At 40.4% G+C, this 20,583-nt stretch overlaps 1 protein-coding gene across 1 annotated transcript in view; it reads right to left on the bottom strand.

Annotated features, from left to right (window-relative positions):
• Positions 1–20,583, bottom strand: part of MIB1 (MIB E3 ubiquitin protein ligase 1) — a 91,037-nt gene that overhangs the window by 11,907 nt on the left and 58,547 nt on the right. Inside the window, exons 13-17 of the mRNA XM_084888082.1 lie at positions 16,086–16,218; positions 9,932–10,018; positions 8,338–8,499; positions 5,966–6,147; positions 5,099–5,291 (exon numbers count right to left, since the gene is read on the bottom strand). Of these exons, the coding sequence (XP_084744208.1) occupies positions 5,099–5,291; positions 5,966–6,147; positions 8,338–8,499; positions 9,932–10,018; positions 16,086–16,218 (757 nt within the window). The remainder of the gene's footprint in view (positions 1–5,098; positions 5,292–5,965; positions 6,148–8,337; positions 8,500–9,931; positions 10,019–16,085; positions 16,219–20,583) is intronic.

Below are 20,583 nucleotides of genomic sequence, written 5' to 3' on the forward strand. Positions count from 1 at the left end.
CTCTGAAGTTAGGAAGATCAGACTAGACTTCAATTTTCTTTTTTTCAAAAACTACTTTTGGGAGAAAAATTAAGAGAACAAATGACTAATATTAGTTTCCAATACTAATAAAAATTTAGCCAGACTGCTAAAACCCAAGGGGATTTTTCTGTTTACCTACATCTGAGAAATGCTACCTAACACATCCAGGAGTTGGTCAATTCTCCAACACTTGCTGGAGCCAAAAGTTTTTTTTTTGTTTTTGTTTTTTGTTTTTTGTTTTTTTTAGCATTTTTATTTTTATTTTTTTTATATTTTATTGATTTTTTTTTTGACCCCCTCCCTCCCACACATCCCCTTCCTTCCCAGAGTTTTGTGTCCATTGGTTGCACTTATATGCATGTATACAAATCCTTCGGTTGATCTATTATCTCCCCCAGATCTTCTTCCCGTCCCCGCTGTAACTTGACAGTCTACTTGTTGATATACTGTCTCTATATCTATCTTATGGTTCATCAGTTTATAATGTTCTTTATTATCCACAAATGAGTGAGGTCATGTGGTGTTTCTCTTTCATTGATTGGCTTATTTCACTCAGCATGATGTTCTCCAATTCCATCCAAGATGCTGCAAATGATGAGAAATCCTTCTTTTTTATGGCAGCATAGTATTCCATTGTGTAGATGTACCATAGTTTTTGGATCCAATCATCTGCTGACGGACACTTAGGCTGTTTCCAAATTCTGGCTATTGTAGATTATGCTGCTATGAACATAGGGGTGCATATATCCTTTCTGATTGGTGTTTCTAGTTTCTTGGGATATATTCCTAGAAGTGGGATTACTGGGTCAAATGGGAGTTCCATTTTCAGTTTTTTGAGGAAACTCCACACTGTTCTCCACAGTGGTTGCACCAGTCTACATTCCCACCAGCAGTGCACGAGGGTTCCTTTTTCTCCGCAACCTCGCCAACACTTGTCGTTTGTTGATTTGTTGATGTTGGCCATTCTGACAGGTGTGAGATGGTACCGCATTGTTGTTTTGATTTGCATCTCTCGGATAATTAGTGACTTTGAGCATGTTTTCATGTGCTTTTTGGCCTTCCTTCTGTCTTCTTTTGAAAATATTCTATTTAGGTCCATTGCCCATTTTTTAATTGGATCATTCATCTTCCTTTTATTTAGTTGTATAAGCTGTTTGTAGATGTTGGAGATTAAACCTTTATCAGTGGTAACATTTGCAAATATGTTCTCCCACACAGTGGGCTTTCTTGTTGTTTTGTTGATGGTTTCTTTTGCTGTAAAAAAGCTTTTTATTTTGATGTAGTCCCATTTGTTTATTTTCTCTTTAGCTTCCATTGCACTAGGGGTAGTATCAGTGAAGAAGTTTTTTTGGCATACGTCTGAGATTTTGTTGCCTGTGGATGCTTCAAGTATTTTTATGGTTTCCCGTCTGATGTTTAAGTCCTGTATTCATTTTGAGTTTATTTTTTTTTTTTTGTGTATGGTGTAAGTTGGTGATCTAGTTTCATTCTTTTGCATGTATCTGTCCAATTTTCCCAACACCATTTATTGAAGAGACTGTCTTGACTCCATTGTATATTAGTGGAGCCAAAAGTTTTGTGCTATTCTTCCTCCCTGATTTCTAAAGTCTTCCACAATCTATCCATAATGTCTCTCAATTTTACCTCCTCTTCATCAGTTAATCTGAGTTTTGAGTGTGTAACTATTTCTTAACTTTGGCTCTGGCTTCTTTTACCCTCACTCACCTTTTCTTCTCCATTATGACACACATTCAGTCTATCCACATCTTTTTCATTTAATATTACAACTCACCTATAACTTCACCTAAGCAACCAAACACTGCATGCATGCTCACTCTCTCTGGACTTACCAACTTACACCCTGTATGTGCAGAGAATTTATACAGTTGTAGTCACGGGAGAAAGCAGTAAGAAATTGTATTTATATTTCTGGATTCAAATTCCAGAGCCAGTACTAACAAACTGCCTAACATTGTTGAGCTGCTGTCTTTTAAAAATCTGAACGCTAAAGAACAATCCTTTACAGTGTAGTAAAGAGTAAATTAGAAGATAGTAAGAGGAGTCAGGTGACCCTTATTCAAGTATATCTTGAGCCAGTGAGGGCATAACTAAACTATGATATAGCAATTTTGAGAACATTTAAGAAAACTTGGTAACTAATAAAAAGTGAGGAATGAATGGTGTAGATATCTAGCACATTTGCTAAGTTTCTGACTTAACTACTGATTTCAAACAGTTGAAAGAAGCAAATTTCAGTCTTCTACAGCTCATAGTATTAACTTAAGGGTATTTTTTCCATCTCTAGGATTATACATCCAGGCTTCAGTCCTATTCAAGGTCTGATTACAGTGAAAGGAATAGTTCCCTTCAGTATAGCCATATAGCCCCAACTAAATAAAAACACTAAGGGGGAGAGGGGCGCAATGGTAAGATATATATATATAAAAAAAATAAAAATAAAAATAAATAAAAAAAAAAACACTAAGCAGTACATCTCCAGAATTGTGGGGTAGGGAGCAAAAATAGGAAAACCTGGACATGGATGGCTAAGGAGCCCATAGCCTGAGGTAAGTATACTAATTTTAATAACTCCCAAGAAAGGTTTTCCTCTCTCATAAAGGAGACTGGCTAGGACTGGACCTTGGCTAAGATTCAAAGATGTCAGTCAGCCATCTATTTGGCTGGCTAGTAAACTAAATAGAAAAGCAGAAACAATCTGGATGAAAGAAGAAATAAAAATCCCAAATGTTAGCAATTAGAGACATAGACAAAAGTGTTAAGAGCAATGATGGCAGGGAGGTGAAGCTCTAATTAATCTAATCTTTGTATATAAGGAGCATTTTTTCCTATAATGTTTTAAGATCTACTGTGTTAAGTACTGATGGAAGATTAAAATGTGACAATGTAAAAAAAAAAAAAAAAAAAAAGAGTAAATTAAATGTTATGTGTAACATGTTTAGTTCAATGTCTAATATAGAATCCAGGCCGAATTCATGAAAATTCTCTTCACCTCTCTCTGTATATAATGATGTGCTGGGTTTTTTTAAATGGTTCCTAATGCAACTCCCTAGGTATCTGAATTATTTATCAAGACTTTAAAATAATCTAGTAAATTTATTTACCCAATCCCGTTAATTAAAAACAAGACAAAACAAAACAAAACAAAACAAAAAACACTTTATAACCATAACCTTTTTCCTCTTCTGGAATTTTTCCTCAGGTTATATTCCCAGGAATGGAATTAGTATATTAATGTGTTTATTATGAAGATTTGTGTATATAAAATGTGAGGATGGTCTCTCAAAAATGTGAAGCATTTATTCAATCTCAAGCAGTTAAGAGAGTAACCAGCCTGGTCAGTGTGGCTCAACAGTTGAGTGCTGACCTATGAACCAGGAGGTCAGTTCCCAGTCAGAGCACATGCCCGGTTACGGGCTCAATCTCCAGGAGGGGATATGCAAGAGGCAGCTGATTAATGATTCTCTCTCATCAATGATGCTTCTATCTCTCTCCCTTTCCCTTCCTCTCTGAAATAAATAAAATATATTTGAAAAAAAAAGAGAGAGTGCCCATTTCCCACTTCCCTAGAGAAGAGTTTTTAAAATTTTATTTTCACTAATTTAATAAGAATGGTTAATAAATTCATAATTTTTTTTTCTTTTTTTTGTTTTGTTAATCCTCACCCAAGGATTTTCTTCCATTGATTATTTTTTTTTTTAGAGACAGTGGAAGAGAAGGAAAGACAGAGAGAAATATCAATGTGAGAAAAACACAGCAATTGGTTGCTTCCTCCACAACCCTGGCCATGCTTCCTGCACAACTGAGGTACATGCCCTTGACCGGAATCAAACTGGGACCCTTTGGCAATAACTTATAATTTTAAAATCTGTATTTCTTTAATTGCTAAAGAAACTAAGCTTATTTATTCTTCCTTCCTCCGATTACTAGTTTTACAATTTATCTTCCTTGAAGATGTGTATATCTTTTAACCACTTGGGGTCACTATTTCTTTATCTTCAAAGGCTCTGCAACCAATCTGGCAAATCTATTTGGTAGATGTGTTAGTTTTTGTACTTTTTTACAGGTTTGAAAATTTCATAGTTTAAAAAAAAATTGAAAGATTACTAATTCTTATCATTCAGAACTGATCTAAAAAAAAAAAAAGACAGCATATTCCTTCCACTCAGCCTCCCTGTTCTATCAATGCCCCCTTATAGATGCTGTTTTTCATTTTGTCTGTATATCTTAACACAGTGGAAAGAACTTAAGAATCAAGAGAACTGCATTATCATCCAACTGTTTGTGTACTTCCCAGAGCATCAGTTTTTCCAACTGTAAATACTACAGTTGAACTAGAAGACCACAAGGCTATTCCACATCTGAGACTCTGCTTTTGACAAGCTGGGGCTCGGAACTCACTATACTGGTACATGTCTTAAAGCACCTACAACATCCTATATGGCAGAGCAGCTCACTAAGTCACAGTTTGCCAAGGGATTATTAATTTTTAGCAGGAAATTATCATATACATCTATATCCTGACTACAAAACAAGACAATAAAGGTTTGTTGGAATAGGGCTTAATATAACATAAAGTCTCAAGCACAAAAGCAGAATACACAGACCAATCTAAAAACAAGAGAATGGCTTGGGTTTTTATTCTTTTAGATTCTTTCCCAAACTGTTACTTTGTAAGCAGCTAACTAAAGTTATCAGTGACAAGTAGAATACTCCATATTTATATATTAATCAAATTTGACAGATAATGCGTATAAAATACCAACACAGTGCCATGTACTCAGAAAGGGGGCAATTTATAAGTAACTACAAAACAAAATGGATTCAAATATATCTTTAGGTTATAAGGTGCTCTGAAAGCAAAATAGATAATTTTTAATGACTATAGTTTACATATAAAGAGGGAATCTCATGAATGGTCTCAATATATAAATTATACATTCCTATATTTAAAACAGAACATAATTAAATAGACACAAGGCATCTTATAACTTTATCATTAATTGTAGTTTCAAAGATCTTCATAAGATTATAAAATACCATATTAAAAACACATTACCTTTGTCCTAGATTGAACTTGTTCTTTACAGATGAGGCATTTCTTGACTCGTGGAGAACATAAAGAACAGGTAGCAACATGTCCACATGGGCCAAAAAGAGTATCTCTCTTCATATCTGAGCACACCATACACTCCTCTAAGGTTTCGGAATCATTACTAATCATTGAAGGACTTCGAGAACCCACTTGACCACTAATAAAAGAAAATATTTCAAATCAAGTGTATCGGAATATTTATATTACAAATTCAATAGTTAAAATGTTTTTAAGAACATCTAAAGCATCATTAATATATATATATAAATAGCTTCAGTTGTTAAAAAATTAAGCATCTGTGTATGAAACACTGTATACTATATATTCTGTTTATATACATCTCTGCATCTTCACCTATTTGTAGTACTATTTGAAATACCAAGTGAACAAGTTCTTACACATTGGAAAGGGTGGATCCAAATCTTCTAACAAAGAAATAAAAAATACTAGTTAAAAATTTTGCATAAGCACAGTTTTACTCAGAACTTGTTTTGCTTATGTAGAACCAGCTGAGAAAGGTATAGGAATAAAAAAATAAATAAAATTTAAAAATAATAATTAAAAAAAAACCCCGAGAGTCCATGTTAGTTATCCTAATTAAAGACAGGAAGAAATGAAGCATCTATAAAGTTCACAACTGACAAGGGCACTTGGAAAATATGTCACTACATAATTTTCTTATCCAATGTCACCCAATAAATTTAATAAAAAAAATAAAGGAAAAAAGAAGAGGAAGAGCAAAGACAAAAGCATTCTCAAGTAGTCTGTTATGAAACTACATGATACCTTATGTATAAAATATCAAGTTTTATGATAATATATAATACAAACCTGACTTTTTCTTTATGACATTTTGCCAGTGCTTTGCAGAGGCTTGGATCGGGACAGAGATCAAGTGGTGACTGACCCTTCTTATTTCGAATGCTAAGGTCAGCACCATTAGCAGCCAAGAAGCAGGCAATAGATGCTGCACTCTTCTTCTCTGCCCCCTGGGTACCAAGTCCCATTATTAACTGAAATCAAATGAAAAAAGAGTAATTACTTTCCCTTTAGGAATCTGTTATCAATTCCTACCACCAAATATAGGGTGGACAAAAGTAGGTTTACAGTTATGAATATGTGAAACACTGCTAATTCTTGCATTATTATTTATTACATTATTTCCCTTAAAAACTACTGTAAACCTGCTTATACATCACATATACAATGCGTATATAGAATATGTACCTACATACTCATACATGTTCGCACATGTGTACGTGCAAATATGTATGAATGTGTGTGTTACATATAAAAATGCATGTCTGGTAAAATTTAAAGGCCATATAAATATGGTGGATATTGATAAGTTGCAGCCCTAATATCCATTCCCCCTTTCCCTGTAGCCCCACTTTTCTCAGGCATATAGTTTGAGGACTGGTATACACTCCACTTTAAAGGTGGACCATGATGGATCAAATCAATTAGATATCAACCTGTCTGTGTGATTAGTTCAGGGATGACACATAACCCAAGTCAGGTCATCTATCTATTGACTCAAACATCTTACCTGAAAACAGTCATAATAATTGTTAACATTTACCAGGTGTCTACAATGAACCAAGAATTATTTTAAGGACTTTACATAAATTAACTAATTTAATCTTCATAACCTTATAGAGATAGTTATCCCTTCCCCTCATTTTAAAATGAGAAAAATGATGCACACAGGAGTTAAAGCAGCAATTCTCAAACACTTAGGTCACAGAACCCTTTACGTTTCTTTTTTTTTTTTTTTCAATATATTTTATTGATTTTTTACAGAGAGGAAGGGAAAAGGATAGTTAGAAACATCAATGAGAGAGAAACATCGACCAGCTGCCTCCTGCACACCCCCTACTGGGGATGTGCCTGCAACCAATGTACGTGCCCTTGACCAGAATTGAACCTGGAACCTTTCAGTCCACAGACCGATGCTCAATCCACTGAGCCAAACTGGTTTCAGCCCCTTTACATTCTTAAAAATGATTCTCAAATTCATATGGAAAGGTGAAGGACTTAGAATAGACAAATAACTTTGGAAGAAAAAAGTTAGAGGACTTATACTATCTTATCTCAACAAATAAAAAACTAATATGCTAAGTGTCTGGTCGTTTATTCAACCAATCAAAGTGTAATATGCTAATGATATACTAAGGCACTCAACCGCTCACTATGACCACCAGGGGGCAGACAGTCGACTGGTAGAACAGTCGCTATTGATGTGCACTGACCACCAAGGGGCAGACACTCCAACTGGAACGTTAGGTTGCTGCTGGGGTCCAGCGGATGGGACTGAGCAAGATGGGCTGGACATGCCCTGGAGCCCTCCTGTGGTTCCTCTCCAGCTGGCCAACCTCCTGTGTCCCTCCCTGGCCTCAATCGTGCACCAGTGGGGTCCTCTGCCTGGCCTGCACCCTCTTACAATCCAGGACCCTTGGGGGATGTCAGAGAGCCAGTTTCAGCCCAATCCCACAGGCCAGGCCGAGGGACCCTACTGGTGCATGAATTCATGCACCAGGCCTCTAATTTGTTATAACCTACAATAATCAGCTCGGCTGGCATGGCTCAGTGGTTGAGTATGAACCAGGAGGTCACAGGTTTGATTCCCCGTCTCAACACATACTTGGGGTTGCGGGCTCTATCCCAGTAGGAGGAAGCCAATCCATGGTTCTCTCATCATGGATTTTCTATCTCTTTCCCTCTCCCTTCTACTCTGAAATCAATAAAAATATATTTGAAAAAACAAAAACAACAATTAAGACAGTGGGTTGGCATCACATAGCTAAAGACAATAGTTCTAAACATACTAGAATATCGGATCCAGAAAGACTTCACATACATGGTTAAAATTGATTTTGGATAAAGATACACAGGTGATTCAATACAAAAAGACAGTCTTCTCAACAAACAGCGCTGGAATAACTGGATATCCACAAGCCGAGAGAATCCATGTGCATATCACTTATCTGATTTATAAAATTTGCATTCAGATCATATAATAACTCTCAAAACTCAAAAGTAAGAAAACAGCTCAACAAAATAATGAACAAATGAACAAATGAACAAATAAACATTCATCAAACATGTGAGTGACAAAAAAAACAGAGAAAAGATGTTTGATATCAGTAGTCATTGGGGAAATGACTTTCAGTGGTACTGAATTAAAGATTATCTTTACTCACTGTGTTTTTGGATGGCTCCCAGGCAGCATCAACCTTCCCCACATCTTGCATATCCTGGAGCTGACGTAGCTGAGACAAGGTATGATGCCTCAGAGCTTCATGCAAAGGAGTGTCCCCATCCTTATCCTGAATATCTAATTTGGCACCTGCTCGGACCAAAAGCTAAAAGAGAAAGACATCTCATTTTGCTAAAGTATCCCCACCCACAAGAAATTACAATACAGCTAACGTAAGAATGAGAGAGCCCACCTGGAGGGGCTGCCACTAATAATTCTTATGCATTTGCTTGCTACTATTCATAACCCTGCGGCTCCTTACAAATAGTGAAAATTATGGATATTGAATTAAAGAAAACAAAAAAGCTCTATACACTGAGCCAAACCGGCTAGGGCTTGGCAAATTATTTTTATTTGATTTTTACTTTGTTCTTTTTTAAGATCACATACAATTTAATTCCAGAGCAGTGTTTCTCAAATTCGAACATGTATCAGAATGACCTGTAAGGCTTATTAAATCAGATTCCTGCCAGTTCCCATCCCTGGAAGTTCTGATTTAGTTGGTATGAGGTGGGGTCCAAAAATTTGCTTTTCGCCGAGACCGGTTTGGCTCAGTGGATAGAGCGTTGGCTTGGGGACTGAAGGGTCCCAGGTTCGATTCTGGTCAAGGGCATGTACCTTGGTTGCGGGCATATCCCCAGTAGGGGGTGTGCAAGAGGCAGCTGATCAATGACTCTCTCATCGATGTTTCTAACTCTCTATCTCTCTCCCTTCCTCTCTGTACAAAATCAATAAAAAAATAAAAAATAAATAAATTTAAAAAAAATTTGCTTTTCTACTAAGGTCACAGGTAATAACGCTGATGCTGCTGGTTCAGCCTCCACACTTTAAGAATCACTGCTCGGCCCTGACCGGTTTGGCTCAGTGGATAGAGCCTCAGCCTGCGGACTGAAGGGTCCCAGGTTCGATTCTGGTCAAGGACATGTACCTTGGTTGCGGGCACATCCCAAGTAGGGGGTGTGCAGGAGGCAGCTGACTGATGTTTCTCTCACATCGATGTTTCTAACTCTTCTATCCCTCTCCCTTCCTCTCTCTAAAAAATCAATTATAGATAGATAGATAGATAGATAGATAGATAGATGTATATATACAAGATTCACTGCTCTACCAAAAAATATTTTTTAAAGATAACCTTTCAAATATTTTGTCTAGAATAACCAGGTTAATAAAATAAAAACATTTTATTTGGAATCAATGCAGCAAATATCCAGCCAAAGTTTTAAATTATAATTCAGTCTCAATTATATAAATTAAGAGGGAATGTACTTTTTAAAAACTAATTTATATGCTACTTTGAAATTCTTTGATTTAATCTGGGAATTCACAAATCTGGCAACAAAATTATAAAAACTTTAAATATCAGAGTTTTAAGATATTCCCTACTATAAACTGCTATAAAATAGTCTAAAATCATAATTTTTACATATAACTCTGTCTTCTGAGAAATCTAACAATGTGTTAAATTTCCAAAACATTCTAGAAATCCGTCTGGTTAAACTACAACTGCAAACTAAGATTCATGTTAGTAAAAACTTTACCCTAACAATCTGGGTGTGCTGTCGTTCAACAGCAAGATGGAGGGCCGTTTGTTGGTTCACATTCTGGATATCCAGGTTTGCATTACCCTGAAAAACAACAACAAAGTTTTTATAGTTAAAATCTAACAACAACTGAGACTGAAAAACAATGGGAAAATATTGTTGTGTGAAGATTAACAGAAAAAAAAAGTAACATGCAAAATTGCCTCGCAACAATGTCTGGCATAATAAAAAATAGGAAATTAAGAAAAGGTTCAAAAGATTAAACTTTATCATCCTGTTTGTATTAGAACCATTCATGCTCTCTGATTACAACTCTGATACCCAACTGTGCCCTTGCTTGAAGCATCAAGTACAGCTAAAACTCCAGTAATGCTATGACATTTTCTAGAAGGTGGAATTTCTGGTTTGTTTTTATTATTTACTAGAGGCCCAGCGCACAAATTAGTGCACGGGTGGGTCCCTTAGCCTGGCCATCGATTTGGGCAGATCAGGAGGGCTGGCCTGCTCGGGGGAGGGACCGCAGGAGGTTGGCCTCAGCAGCAAGTAACCAATGGCTGATTTTGTGAGGAATCGGGCTCCTTCCTCCCTCCTGTCTAGGTCCAGGGTGCAAGTGAAAACGATTTGGGGCTGTCAGGGCCCCAGAAGCAAGGTCTGGGTCAGTGCGTGTCATAGCTACTGGCCAGTCGTCTGGTCGTTTCAGTCATTAAATCATAAAGGTCACTTAGGCTTTTATATATTTAGATGTTTTTTGAGTGAAATCCTGAGGTACCTAATCTCAGCAGTTTTCTTATGACCATCTGATCTAAAAAAAAAAAAAAAAAAAAAAAAAAAAAGTAATATGCAAATTGACCATCACTCCAAGACATAAGATGGCTGCCCCCACATCCAAGATGGTGGATACAAGATGACTGCCACAAGATGACCAGCAGGGGAGGGCACTTGGGAGGGACCAGGCCTGCAAAGGAGGGCAGTTGTGGGCGACCAGGCCTGCAGGGGAGGGCAGTTAGGGGCAAACAGCCTGGTAGGGGAGCAGTTAGGCATCAATCAGGCTGGCAAGGGAGTGGTATGGGGTGATCAGGCTGGCAGGCAGAAGCGGTTAGGGGCAATCAGGAAGGCAGGCAGGCAAGCAGTTGGGAGCTAGCAGTCCTGGATTGTGAGAGGGATGTCTGACCCTAAACAGGCAGTCAGACTCCCTAAAGGGGTCCCAGATTGGAGAGGGTGCAGGCTGGGCTGAGGGACAACCCTCCCCCCGGGCACGAATTTCGTGCACTGGGCCTCTAGTTCTTATATAATGCAGAAAGTGAGGAATTTCCTTTTCAAATTTCCTGAACGTTTCCATCATTTAGATTTTCCAAAGTAGTAAGTATGCACTGTATAGATGTACCGTAATTTGTTTATCCTGGCACCAGCTGATGAACATTTGGCTTGCTTCCACTTTGAAACTATTATAAATAAAGCTGCTACAAATATTTGTGTGGAAATGTGTCCTTAGTTCTCTTGGATACGTACCCCGAAGTGAAACTGCTAGTTGTATAGTAAAATATGTTTAATCTTATAAGAAACTGCCAAATTGTTTTTTTAAAATGGTAGTTTGAAAATCACCACCAATGTTTGTGTATTCTAATTGTGCCAACTCCTAATCAACACTTGGCTTTTCTGGCCTTTTTAATTTTATTCATTGTAGTTGGTAATTAGTAGTATCTCAATGTAATTATAATTTATTTCCCTAATGACCAATAGTAATTTAAGCAATGTCACAGGATATATGACCAATATACAAAAATAATTGTATTTCTATAAACTAACAATATACAAAATTGAAGTTTTAAAACAATGTAATTTATGGCCAGCCAGTGTGGCTCAGTGGTTGAGCATTGACCCATGAGCCAGGAGGTAACAGTTCAATTCCCGGTCAGGGCACATGCCTAGGTTTCAGGCTCAATCCCCAGTTTGGAATGTATAGGAGGCAGCCAATTAATGATTCTCTCTCATCATTAATGTTTCTATTCCTCTCACTTCCTTTTTCTGAAATTAAAAAAAAAAAAAAAAAATACAATTTACAATAGCATCAAAACTTAAAGATAAAACTAATATGTATGAGAGCAAACTCTCAGAAAGACTTTTTAAGAGAAATTAATAATCTGATTCTAAAATACATATGGACATTCATTGAGGACCCAAGATGGCTGCTCGGGTATACACCTAGCCGCAGCAGCTCACAACAATTTCAAGGGAATACAACTAAAATGTAGAGTGGACATTGCCCAGAGCTACAGGTAGTCGACTGACTGAAAGCTCTACAATAGGAAGGAGGGAGAAAACCAGAAGGAAAATCAGAGGAGCTGAAAAAAAGCCTAAGGTACGGAGACATGCTGCGCGCTCGCACACGCGCGCACGGAGAGGTCGCAGCCAGAGAGGAGGAGAGGGCTGGGTGCTGCCTGGCGTTCCCTAGCAGGAAGGAAATAGAACCCCCAGCCTGGGCTGAACCCCCGAACCGGCAGCGCTGAGCCCCAAGTTATGTGCCAGACCCTGGGGACCCAGGCTCCGGCAGGGGGAGACAATCCCGGGGGACGGCGAAATGCGGGGCCCCCGGAGTCGCGCGCACATGGTGCGCAGAGGACTGAATGTTGACTCTGATGCTGGATTACCCTAGCCGGAAGAAACAAAGCCTCCGGCGGCAGCTCTGAGCCTCAGTCCAGACCGCCCCGAACTCCAGGTCTGGGCCAGTCCCTGGGGACCCAGGCTCGGGCAGGGGGAGACGGAGCTGTGAGGTGGAGTCCTGGGAGCGCAGCGAAAGGCCGAGCCCCCGGAGTCGCGCACACTGTGCGCAGAGGACAGTCTGTTGACTCTGATCCTGGACTCCCCTAGTGGGAGGGAGAAAGAAAGCCCCAGACTGGAGGAATTCCACGAGGAGCAGGAGCCCCTGCCGGACACCGGCCAGCCGGGCGCCAGCAAGGAGCCGGGCGACGGGGCCCCCAGTGGGGGGGGTGCCCCTGAGCCTTCGACTGCTGAGCGCTGGCAATGGAGCCAAAGACGGGGGCTGCTTCCTGGGCGGCGCCGACCCCGGCAACAGGCTGGAGCAGCGCGGGAGCCCGCGGAGAACAAAGGGGTGCCACAGGCCAACCTGCTGAGCTCCCAGGACAAGGAGGAAGAAACCAAAGAAGTTCTCAATGTGAAGAAATCAAGTGAGAGCAAATGATAGTAAAATTACTTAAGAAAGAATACAAAGAAGATCTTGAAAAATCAAAGACTAAGTCAGAACTCAACGCACCAGCCAACATTGCAACATAAATGCGTTTTGTTTTGTTTTTTTAAAAGAAAAAAAAAAAAGAGAGAAAAAAGGGACAGAATGTTGGAACAGCGGCGACCAGGCCTAGAGAGGCCAGGCACAAGGCAGTGGCAGCTGGGCCCGGAGCAGCAGTGGCCAGGCCCCAGAGCAGCAGCAGCCAGAACAAGAGCATCAACGGCCAGCACTGGAGCAGCCAGACCTGGGGCAGTGGCAGCCAGGCCTGAGGCAGAGGCGGCCAAGCCCAGGGTGGCCAGTCCAGGAACACCCAGACACGGAGTGGCTGGGCCCGGAGAAGCCCGGCCCAGAGCAGCCGGGTTGGGAGCAGCCAGGCCCAGAACAGCAGTAGCCAAGCACGGAGCATCCAGGCTGGGAGCGGCCAGGCTCGGAGCAGCCGGGTCGGGTGCGGCCAGGCCTGGAGCAGCGGCAGCCAGGCTGGGAGCGGCCAGGCCCGGAGCAGCCGGGTCTGGTGCGGCCAGGCCCGGAGCAGTGGCTGCCAGGCTGGGAGTGGCCAGGCCCGGAGAAGCAGCTGCCAGGCTGGGAGCGGCCAGGCCCGGAGCAGCCGGGTCTGGTGCGGCCAGGCCCGGAGCAGCGGCTGCCAGGCTGGGAGCGGCCAGACCCGGAGCAGCAGCTGCCGGACTGGGAGCGGCCAGGCCCGGAGCAGCCGGGTCTGGTGCGGCCAGGCCCGGAGCAGCGGCTGCCAGGCTGGGAGCGGCCAGGCCCGGAGCAGCCGGGTCTGGTGCGTCCAGGCCAGGAGCAGCGGCTGCCAGGCTGGGAGCGGCCAGGCCCGGAGCAGCCGGGTCTGGTGCGGCCAGGCCCGGAGCAGCGGCTGCCAGGCTGGGAGCGGCCAGGCCCGGAGCAGCAGCTGCCAGGCTGGGAGTGGCCAGGCCCGGAGCAGCCGGGTCTGGTGCGGCCAGGCCCGGAGCAGCGACTGCCAGGCTGGGAGCGGCCAGGCCCGAAGCAGCCGGGTCTGGTGCGGCCAGGCCCGGAGCAGCAGCTGCCAGGCTGGGAGCGGCCAGGCCCGGAGCAGCCGGGTCTGGTGCGGCCAGGCCCGGAGCAGCGGCTGCCAGGCTGGGAGCGGCCAGGCCCGGAGCAGCAGGGTCTGGTGCGGCCAGGCCAGGAGCAATGGCTGCCAGGCTGGGAGCAGCCAGGCCCGGAGCAGCGGCTGTCAGGCTGGGAGCGGCCAGGCCCGGAGCGGCCGGGACCAGAGGAACCGGGCCCAGAGCAGCCGGGTCGGGTGCGGCCAGGCCTGTAGCAGCAACAGCCAAGTCCAGAACAACTAGGTCGGGAGCGGCAGTGACCAGACCCGGAGCAGCTGGTTGTGGAACGAACCAGAGCAACAGAGGCCAGGCCCGGAGCAGCCAGGCCCGAAACAGCTCGCTCCTTGCCTGTACCTGCCCACGGCTGCCTCTCAGACATGGCTAGAAACTTTTGCGGGAACTTGAGGGTCTGCTGAATCAAGTGATGAAGGCTTAGATCTGGATGTGTTGAGTTAGTATAGCGCTGGGGTGTTGATCTGTGAGTGCCTTGGGTGGGGCCTGGATGAGGCTGGTTGACCTATTTGGAAATGTCTTTTGTGTGAAGTGTATCATTGGGCATGTGGAGGTATTATTGATATGAGAAAATGCTAAGTAACAGATTTACTATCTTAAAAGGGATTTACTATCGGGGAGAGGGAGGGAGGAAGAGACTGAACATAAACTGTGCACCTATGGATGAGGACAATGGGGGATGGGGAGGGGGCAGAGGGTGGGGTGGGAACCTGGTGGAGGGGGGAAGAAATGAGGAACCTTTGTAATAATATGAACAATAAAGATTGATTTAAAAAAAAATAAAAAATAAAAAAAATAAATAAATAAAATACATATGGACATTCAAAAGATCCAGAATATTCAAGTAATTCTGAGAAAGAACAAAGTCAGAGGACTTACTCTAACTGATGTTAAGTCTTACTATAAAGCAACAATAACAAAGACAGTGTGTTATTGGCTTAAGGTCTGCCATTTGGATTAGGATAAAAAAGAACATTACAATTAACAATACTTTTAAAAGAATTAATTTTAAAAATAAAGGCTTAAAATGGCAGGGGAAAGGTAGTTTAACTTTTGAACTATTTCTTTATCTAAACTTGTGTAGTTTATCTAAACTTGTCTAGTTTATGGAGAATCTACCTTATAATCTAGGGTTTAATTGCACATAATGTACTATCTCCTAAATTTTTCTACTTGACTCCTTGAAGTCAGGGACCACAGACAACTTTTTAATAACTTCAGTGCTTCTATATGGCATATACTTGATTGAAGCATTTGTAATATTTTGCTAAATATACTAAAATAAATTATAAACTATAATAAATAGGTCCCCATAAAAATTAGTCATAAAAAGTTAAGTCTTATTTTGGAAATGAATGAATGACTAAAGTAAGTGTCTGCTGCTAACCAGCCACACATTCCACAGGTCCAGCAGCAATCATGAATTGAATCCCCAGATCCTGGCTTCAGCCTGGTGTCACCTGCTGGCAACTGGCCAAATCAGCTTAGATATCAATATGATGGTTCTTGGTCCTGAGGCTAAATGACACTTCCAGACAGTGGCAGTGGTTCTGGAAAATCCCTTGTAGTTTTGCTCATTTCATTGGATCAATCCAGGAAGACTGTGCAGAGGGAACACTGGGGACTGAGGGACACACAAACATACCCTTGCCTCCCTTTAATAATCAGTGTCAGCAGACTAATGTGTACTATTTCTGAATGTGCATCATCATGGGATTTTACTGTAGCATACTAATAGGTAGCTGATAAACTAATAAATAAATGAATGGCAATGGTCTAAAACTGTTAAAAATTATTAAATTGCTTTTCTTACCTGATGTACCAACAATTCAGCCACTTCCACGTGATTATTAAGAGCAGCCAGATGCAAGGCAGTATAACCATCATCTTTTTTCTCATCCACAATCCATGGTCTTGGTAATTTAGACAGTAAAACACGCATTGCACTGAAAGTCAAAATTATGCTATTTTTATATTTGTATAATCTTATATTTAATTATCAATAAATAGTTGTTTTTGAAAAAAATATTTTAAAAATCTTTTAAGTCAAATGAACATATTTCTCTTTAAAAAATATTATGCACAAAGACAAAAAATTTCAATTTTTCTAAAACTCAAATGTACAGCATTTTAAATTTTTTTTTTAAGCATTTTAATATTTTAAGAAGTAAACAAACTGTTACTAACTAGAGAACAGAATCAAAATAGAATGGGAGTGCTACAGAGAAGAACCATGAGAGTCTAAAAATACCAAAGGGTTAAAAAATATACCCTAATAAGGATAATAATTTTGATTTGTGGAATCTCTTAGGTTCGATTTGAATAGTATATATTAGTGGAAGAGTTAATAAAAAACAACCAAGTAACAAAAGTATTAGTGCAGAAAAAATAGTAATAATAATTGAAACAAATTTTATGTAGCTTAAAGATTAACATTAACTCTGCAGAAAAAGTTAAAAATCTGTCATTTAGTAGTGCTAAAACCAGCTGATGTCAAAACACATAAAATGGGTCCTTATAATCTAATATTTGAAATTTAAGAATCAGAAAGAAAATATTTCCAAAATAAAAAAGGCAGTTATCCTTAAGAGCACCAAAGATCTATATGTATAAAAGGCTAATATGCAGTCTCCCTTCGGAAGTTGATGGTAAGAGGAGTTCGATCACTCACTATGACATGAGCTGACCACTAGGGGGTGGCGCGGAACAAAGGAAGGCCCAGCTGGCAACCAGCAGCTGGGGAAGGAAGGCTTCAGCCAGCAGCCAGAAGGAAGGCACCAGTCGGCAGCCAGAAAGCCCCGATCAGCCCTGATCACCAGCCAGGCCTAGGGACCCTACCCATGCAAGAAATTCATGCACCGGGCACCTAGTTAAACCATAAAAGAGCCAGAAACTAATTATCAAGAAATGATGCTTCTTAGAGAAAAATCAACTCATCTCTCCAAAAGAAAAGTAAAATTAGAAGCAACTTTTCTTGCTACATACATCAGTAACTTTTCTTCTTTTTTTTTTTTTTTTAATATATTTTATTGATTTTTCACAGAGAGGAAGGGAGAGAGATAGAGACTAGAAACATCGATGAGAGAGAAACATCGACCAGCTGCCTCCTGCACAACCCCTACTGGGGATGTGCCCGCAACCAATGTACATGCCCTTGACCAGAATCGAACCTGGGACCTTTCAGTCCGCAGACCGATGCTCTACCACTGAGCCAAACCGGTTTCGGCCATCAGTAACTTTTCTTAACAGGAATGTTTATGTGGAAAATTCATAATATAATTTGAGGGGAAAATCTCCCTTAACATATTTATCCAGTAATTGTTCTTTATATTGCTTTTTTTCCTCCAATTTTACATTTTATTTTTAATTTAATTTATTAGGGTGACTGGTTCACAACACCATACAGTTTCAATTTTACAACTAAATAAAACATCACCTGAACACTGCATGGTGCACCAATATTGTCTGGTTTTGTCCCCATTTTCCCCTCCTTTGCCCACCTCCACCCAGCCCAGACCCCACTTTTCCTCTGGCTATCGCCATAGTGTTGTCTGAGTCTATGTGCTACAAATGTATGCTTTTTTGCTTAATCCCTTCATCTTCTTTCATCAGTCCCTGTCAGTCTGTTCTCTGTATCCATGAGTCTGTCCTCACTTTGGTTGTTGGGTTTATTTTGTTCATTAGATTCTACATATGTGATATTTGTCTTTCTCTGAGAAGCTTATTTCACTTAACATAATGATCTCCAAGTTCATCCATGCTGTCACAAAAGGTAAGATTTCAAGGTTTGGTGTGATTTTTTTACGGCCAGTAATATTCCATTGTATATAAATGTACCACTCATCTTTTTTTTTTTTTTTAATATATTTTATTGAGTTTTTACAGAGAGGAAGAGAGAAGGAATAGAGAGCTAGAAACATCAATGAGAGAGAATCATCGACCAGCTGCCTCTTGCACACCCCCTACTGGGGATGTGCCCGCAACCAAGGTACATGCCCTTGACCGGAATCGAACCTGGGACCTTTCAGTTCACAGGCCAATGCTCTATCCACTGAGCCAAACTGGTTTTGGCCCATTCATCTTTTTTATCCACTCAACTACTAATGGACACTTGGGCTGTTTCAGATCTTGGCTATTTGAAAAAAAATTTCCCTTAACATATGTATCTACTAATTATTCTTTTTTAAGACTATAACCTAAGATAAATGCTCCACAGACTTAAAAAAAAAAAAAAAGGCAGTAAAGATGGGAAATAAAAGCTTTTAAAATTGTTCCAATAGGGTATAAAAGGTAAATAAGTAATAGTAAGATATATATTACCTAAGGTGATATCCTATATAATAAAAGCCTAATATGCTAAGTGTTCTGTCAGCCATTCAACTAATCAAAGCGTAATATGCTAATGATATGTTAAGGCGGCTCAACCACTCACTAAGACATGCACTGACCACCAGCGGGCAGTCGACCAGTCGACCAGTAGCTATGACATGCACTGACCACTAGGGGGCAGATGCTATGACCGGTAGGTTAGTTTGCTGCTGGGGTCCAGCTGATTGGGACTGAGCGAGATGGGCCAGACACGCCCTGGAGCCCTCCCGCGGTCCCTCCCCGACCCCAATCATGCACCGGTAGGGTCCCTCCACCTGGGCTGGACCCTCTCACAATCTGGGACCCGTTGGGGGATGTCAGAGAGCTGGTTTCAATCTGATCCCGCAGGCCAGGCTGAGGTACCCCACTTGTGCACGAACTCGTGCACCGGGCCTCTAATATGTGAGATAAAAATTTGAAATAGAGAAATGTCAGAAACATAGAGTAATAGTCTGAAGGTGCAGAATATGTGTAAATGAAACTGCAAGTCTCAAAAATAATGAGACTAAGGCCTAATATGAGCCAGAACGTGTTTCCTTAATGGCAGTGGTTTATGAATCCTACATAGCAAGTCCAAGAATTCTAAGAACAGGTTTTGGAGGATCCAAGAACCTCAAAAATTGTACCCAAATTTGAAAATTTACAGCTTTTCTCAGAATTTAAACAGGTTTATGACCCAGAGTATAATGAGACTCACAGCTTAAAGACACCCTTCAGTGTCTGTACTGAAGTTACAATCACTGTTTAGGTGTGACAGACTTCTTTGGAAATCTATGGACTCACCTGCCCTGAGAAATTCCCATAAAAATCTTAACCTATAATTTTGAGTCTACAAACCCCTAAATCACATTCATGAACCTCATAAAAGCTAAGGTTTCCCACCTGAGTTTGCTTTCAATAATTTAAAGAATTCTAATCATCCTCATTCAGTAAATTCAAACAAGATACTAGATATTCTGTAGATTTTGATTCAGATTCTTAATGGGGGAAAATAGTAGTATAACATCATACTACTGAATGCTCAGATTTGGATAATCATGATACTAATGCCATACATTGTCTGCTATTTTACGCATTTGGCTATGTGAGAAACAGAATTTATAGGGGTTTTCTGATTCTTGGACAATTTTAAAGATGCAAGCATTAAATCATGTGAAAAAAAGCTTTATTAAAAATAAAATGTATTAAAAATAGATATGTTACTTGGTGGGGGGACAAAGAGATGAAGAGAAATGAAAGCAGAAAAAAGTTCATCTTCATTATAAGCTTTGTGGTAATATTTACTTAAATATGTATGTATATTAGTTTGATAAAAAAAAATTTAAGTTAAAACACTAAGATAATATTTAGGCTTACTACCTTAAAAATTTTAATTCGCAACTTTACCGTGACAGGCAAGATATATAAATGCCGTGTATGTGTGTGTGTGTGTGTGATATATACACACACACACACATATACACACACACTTCTGAAACTACTAGTAGAATGGGAGATGGTGGGAAACATGCTTCCATAAGAACAAACTTCTCAGGAATATAGAGCATGTTTAATAATAGCTCAAAGGAAGAAAAACAAAAAAAGGAGTGACTTCTCTTCTGAACATAAGGTGTCCACTTCAGCTCCTTAGTTATTTAAGAGGAGACTGGTGTTATGCTGCAAGCACTGAGGCCCATAGAGTTGCTGGGATTGGAGTGGTACCGATTCAATAAATGAATTAATTTTATTAAGCTAATAGACTTGCACTTGTGGAGCATAGTATAGGAGATATTGAAATATTTTCCTTAATGCTCAAGCACTCTTTTGTATTTCTCAATCTGGTTGTTTTCCAAGAAGTTAAGGACATGGATGGTTTAAAGATAACATCTTACTACCAGTTAAGCAGGCATTTGTGAATACTGCCAAAGAAACATTAAGTTCCGGAACAACTAATAGTGGAGCCT

The sequence above is a fragment of the Pipistrellus hanaki genome, assembly GCF_964339955.1.
Source record: "Pipistrellus hanaki genome assembly, chromosome: 6".
NCBI lineage: Eukaryota > Metazoa > Chordata > Mammalia > Chiroptera > Vespertilionidae > Pipistrellus > Pipistrellus hanaki.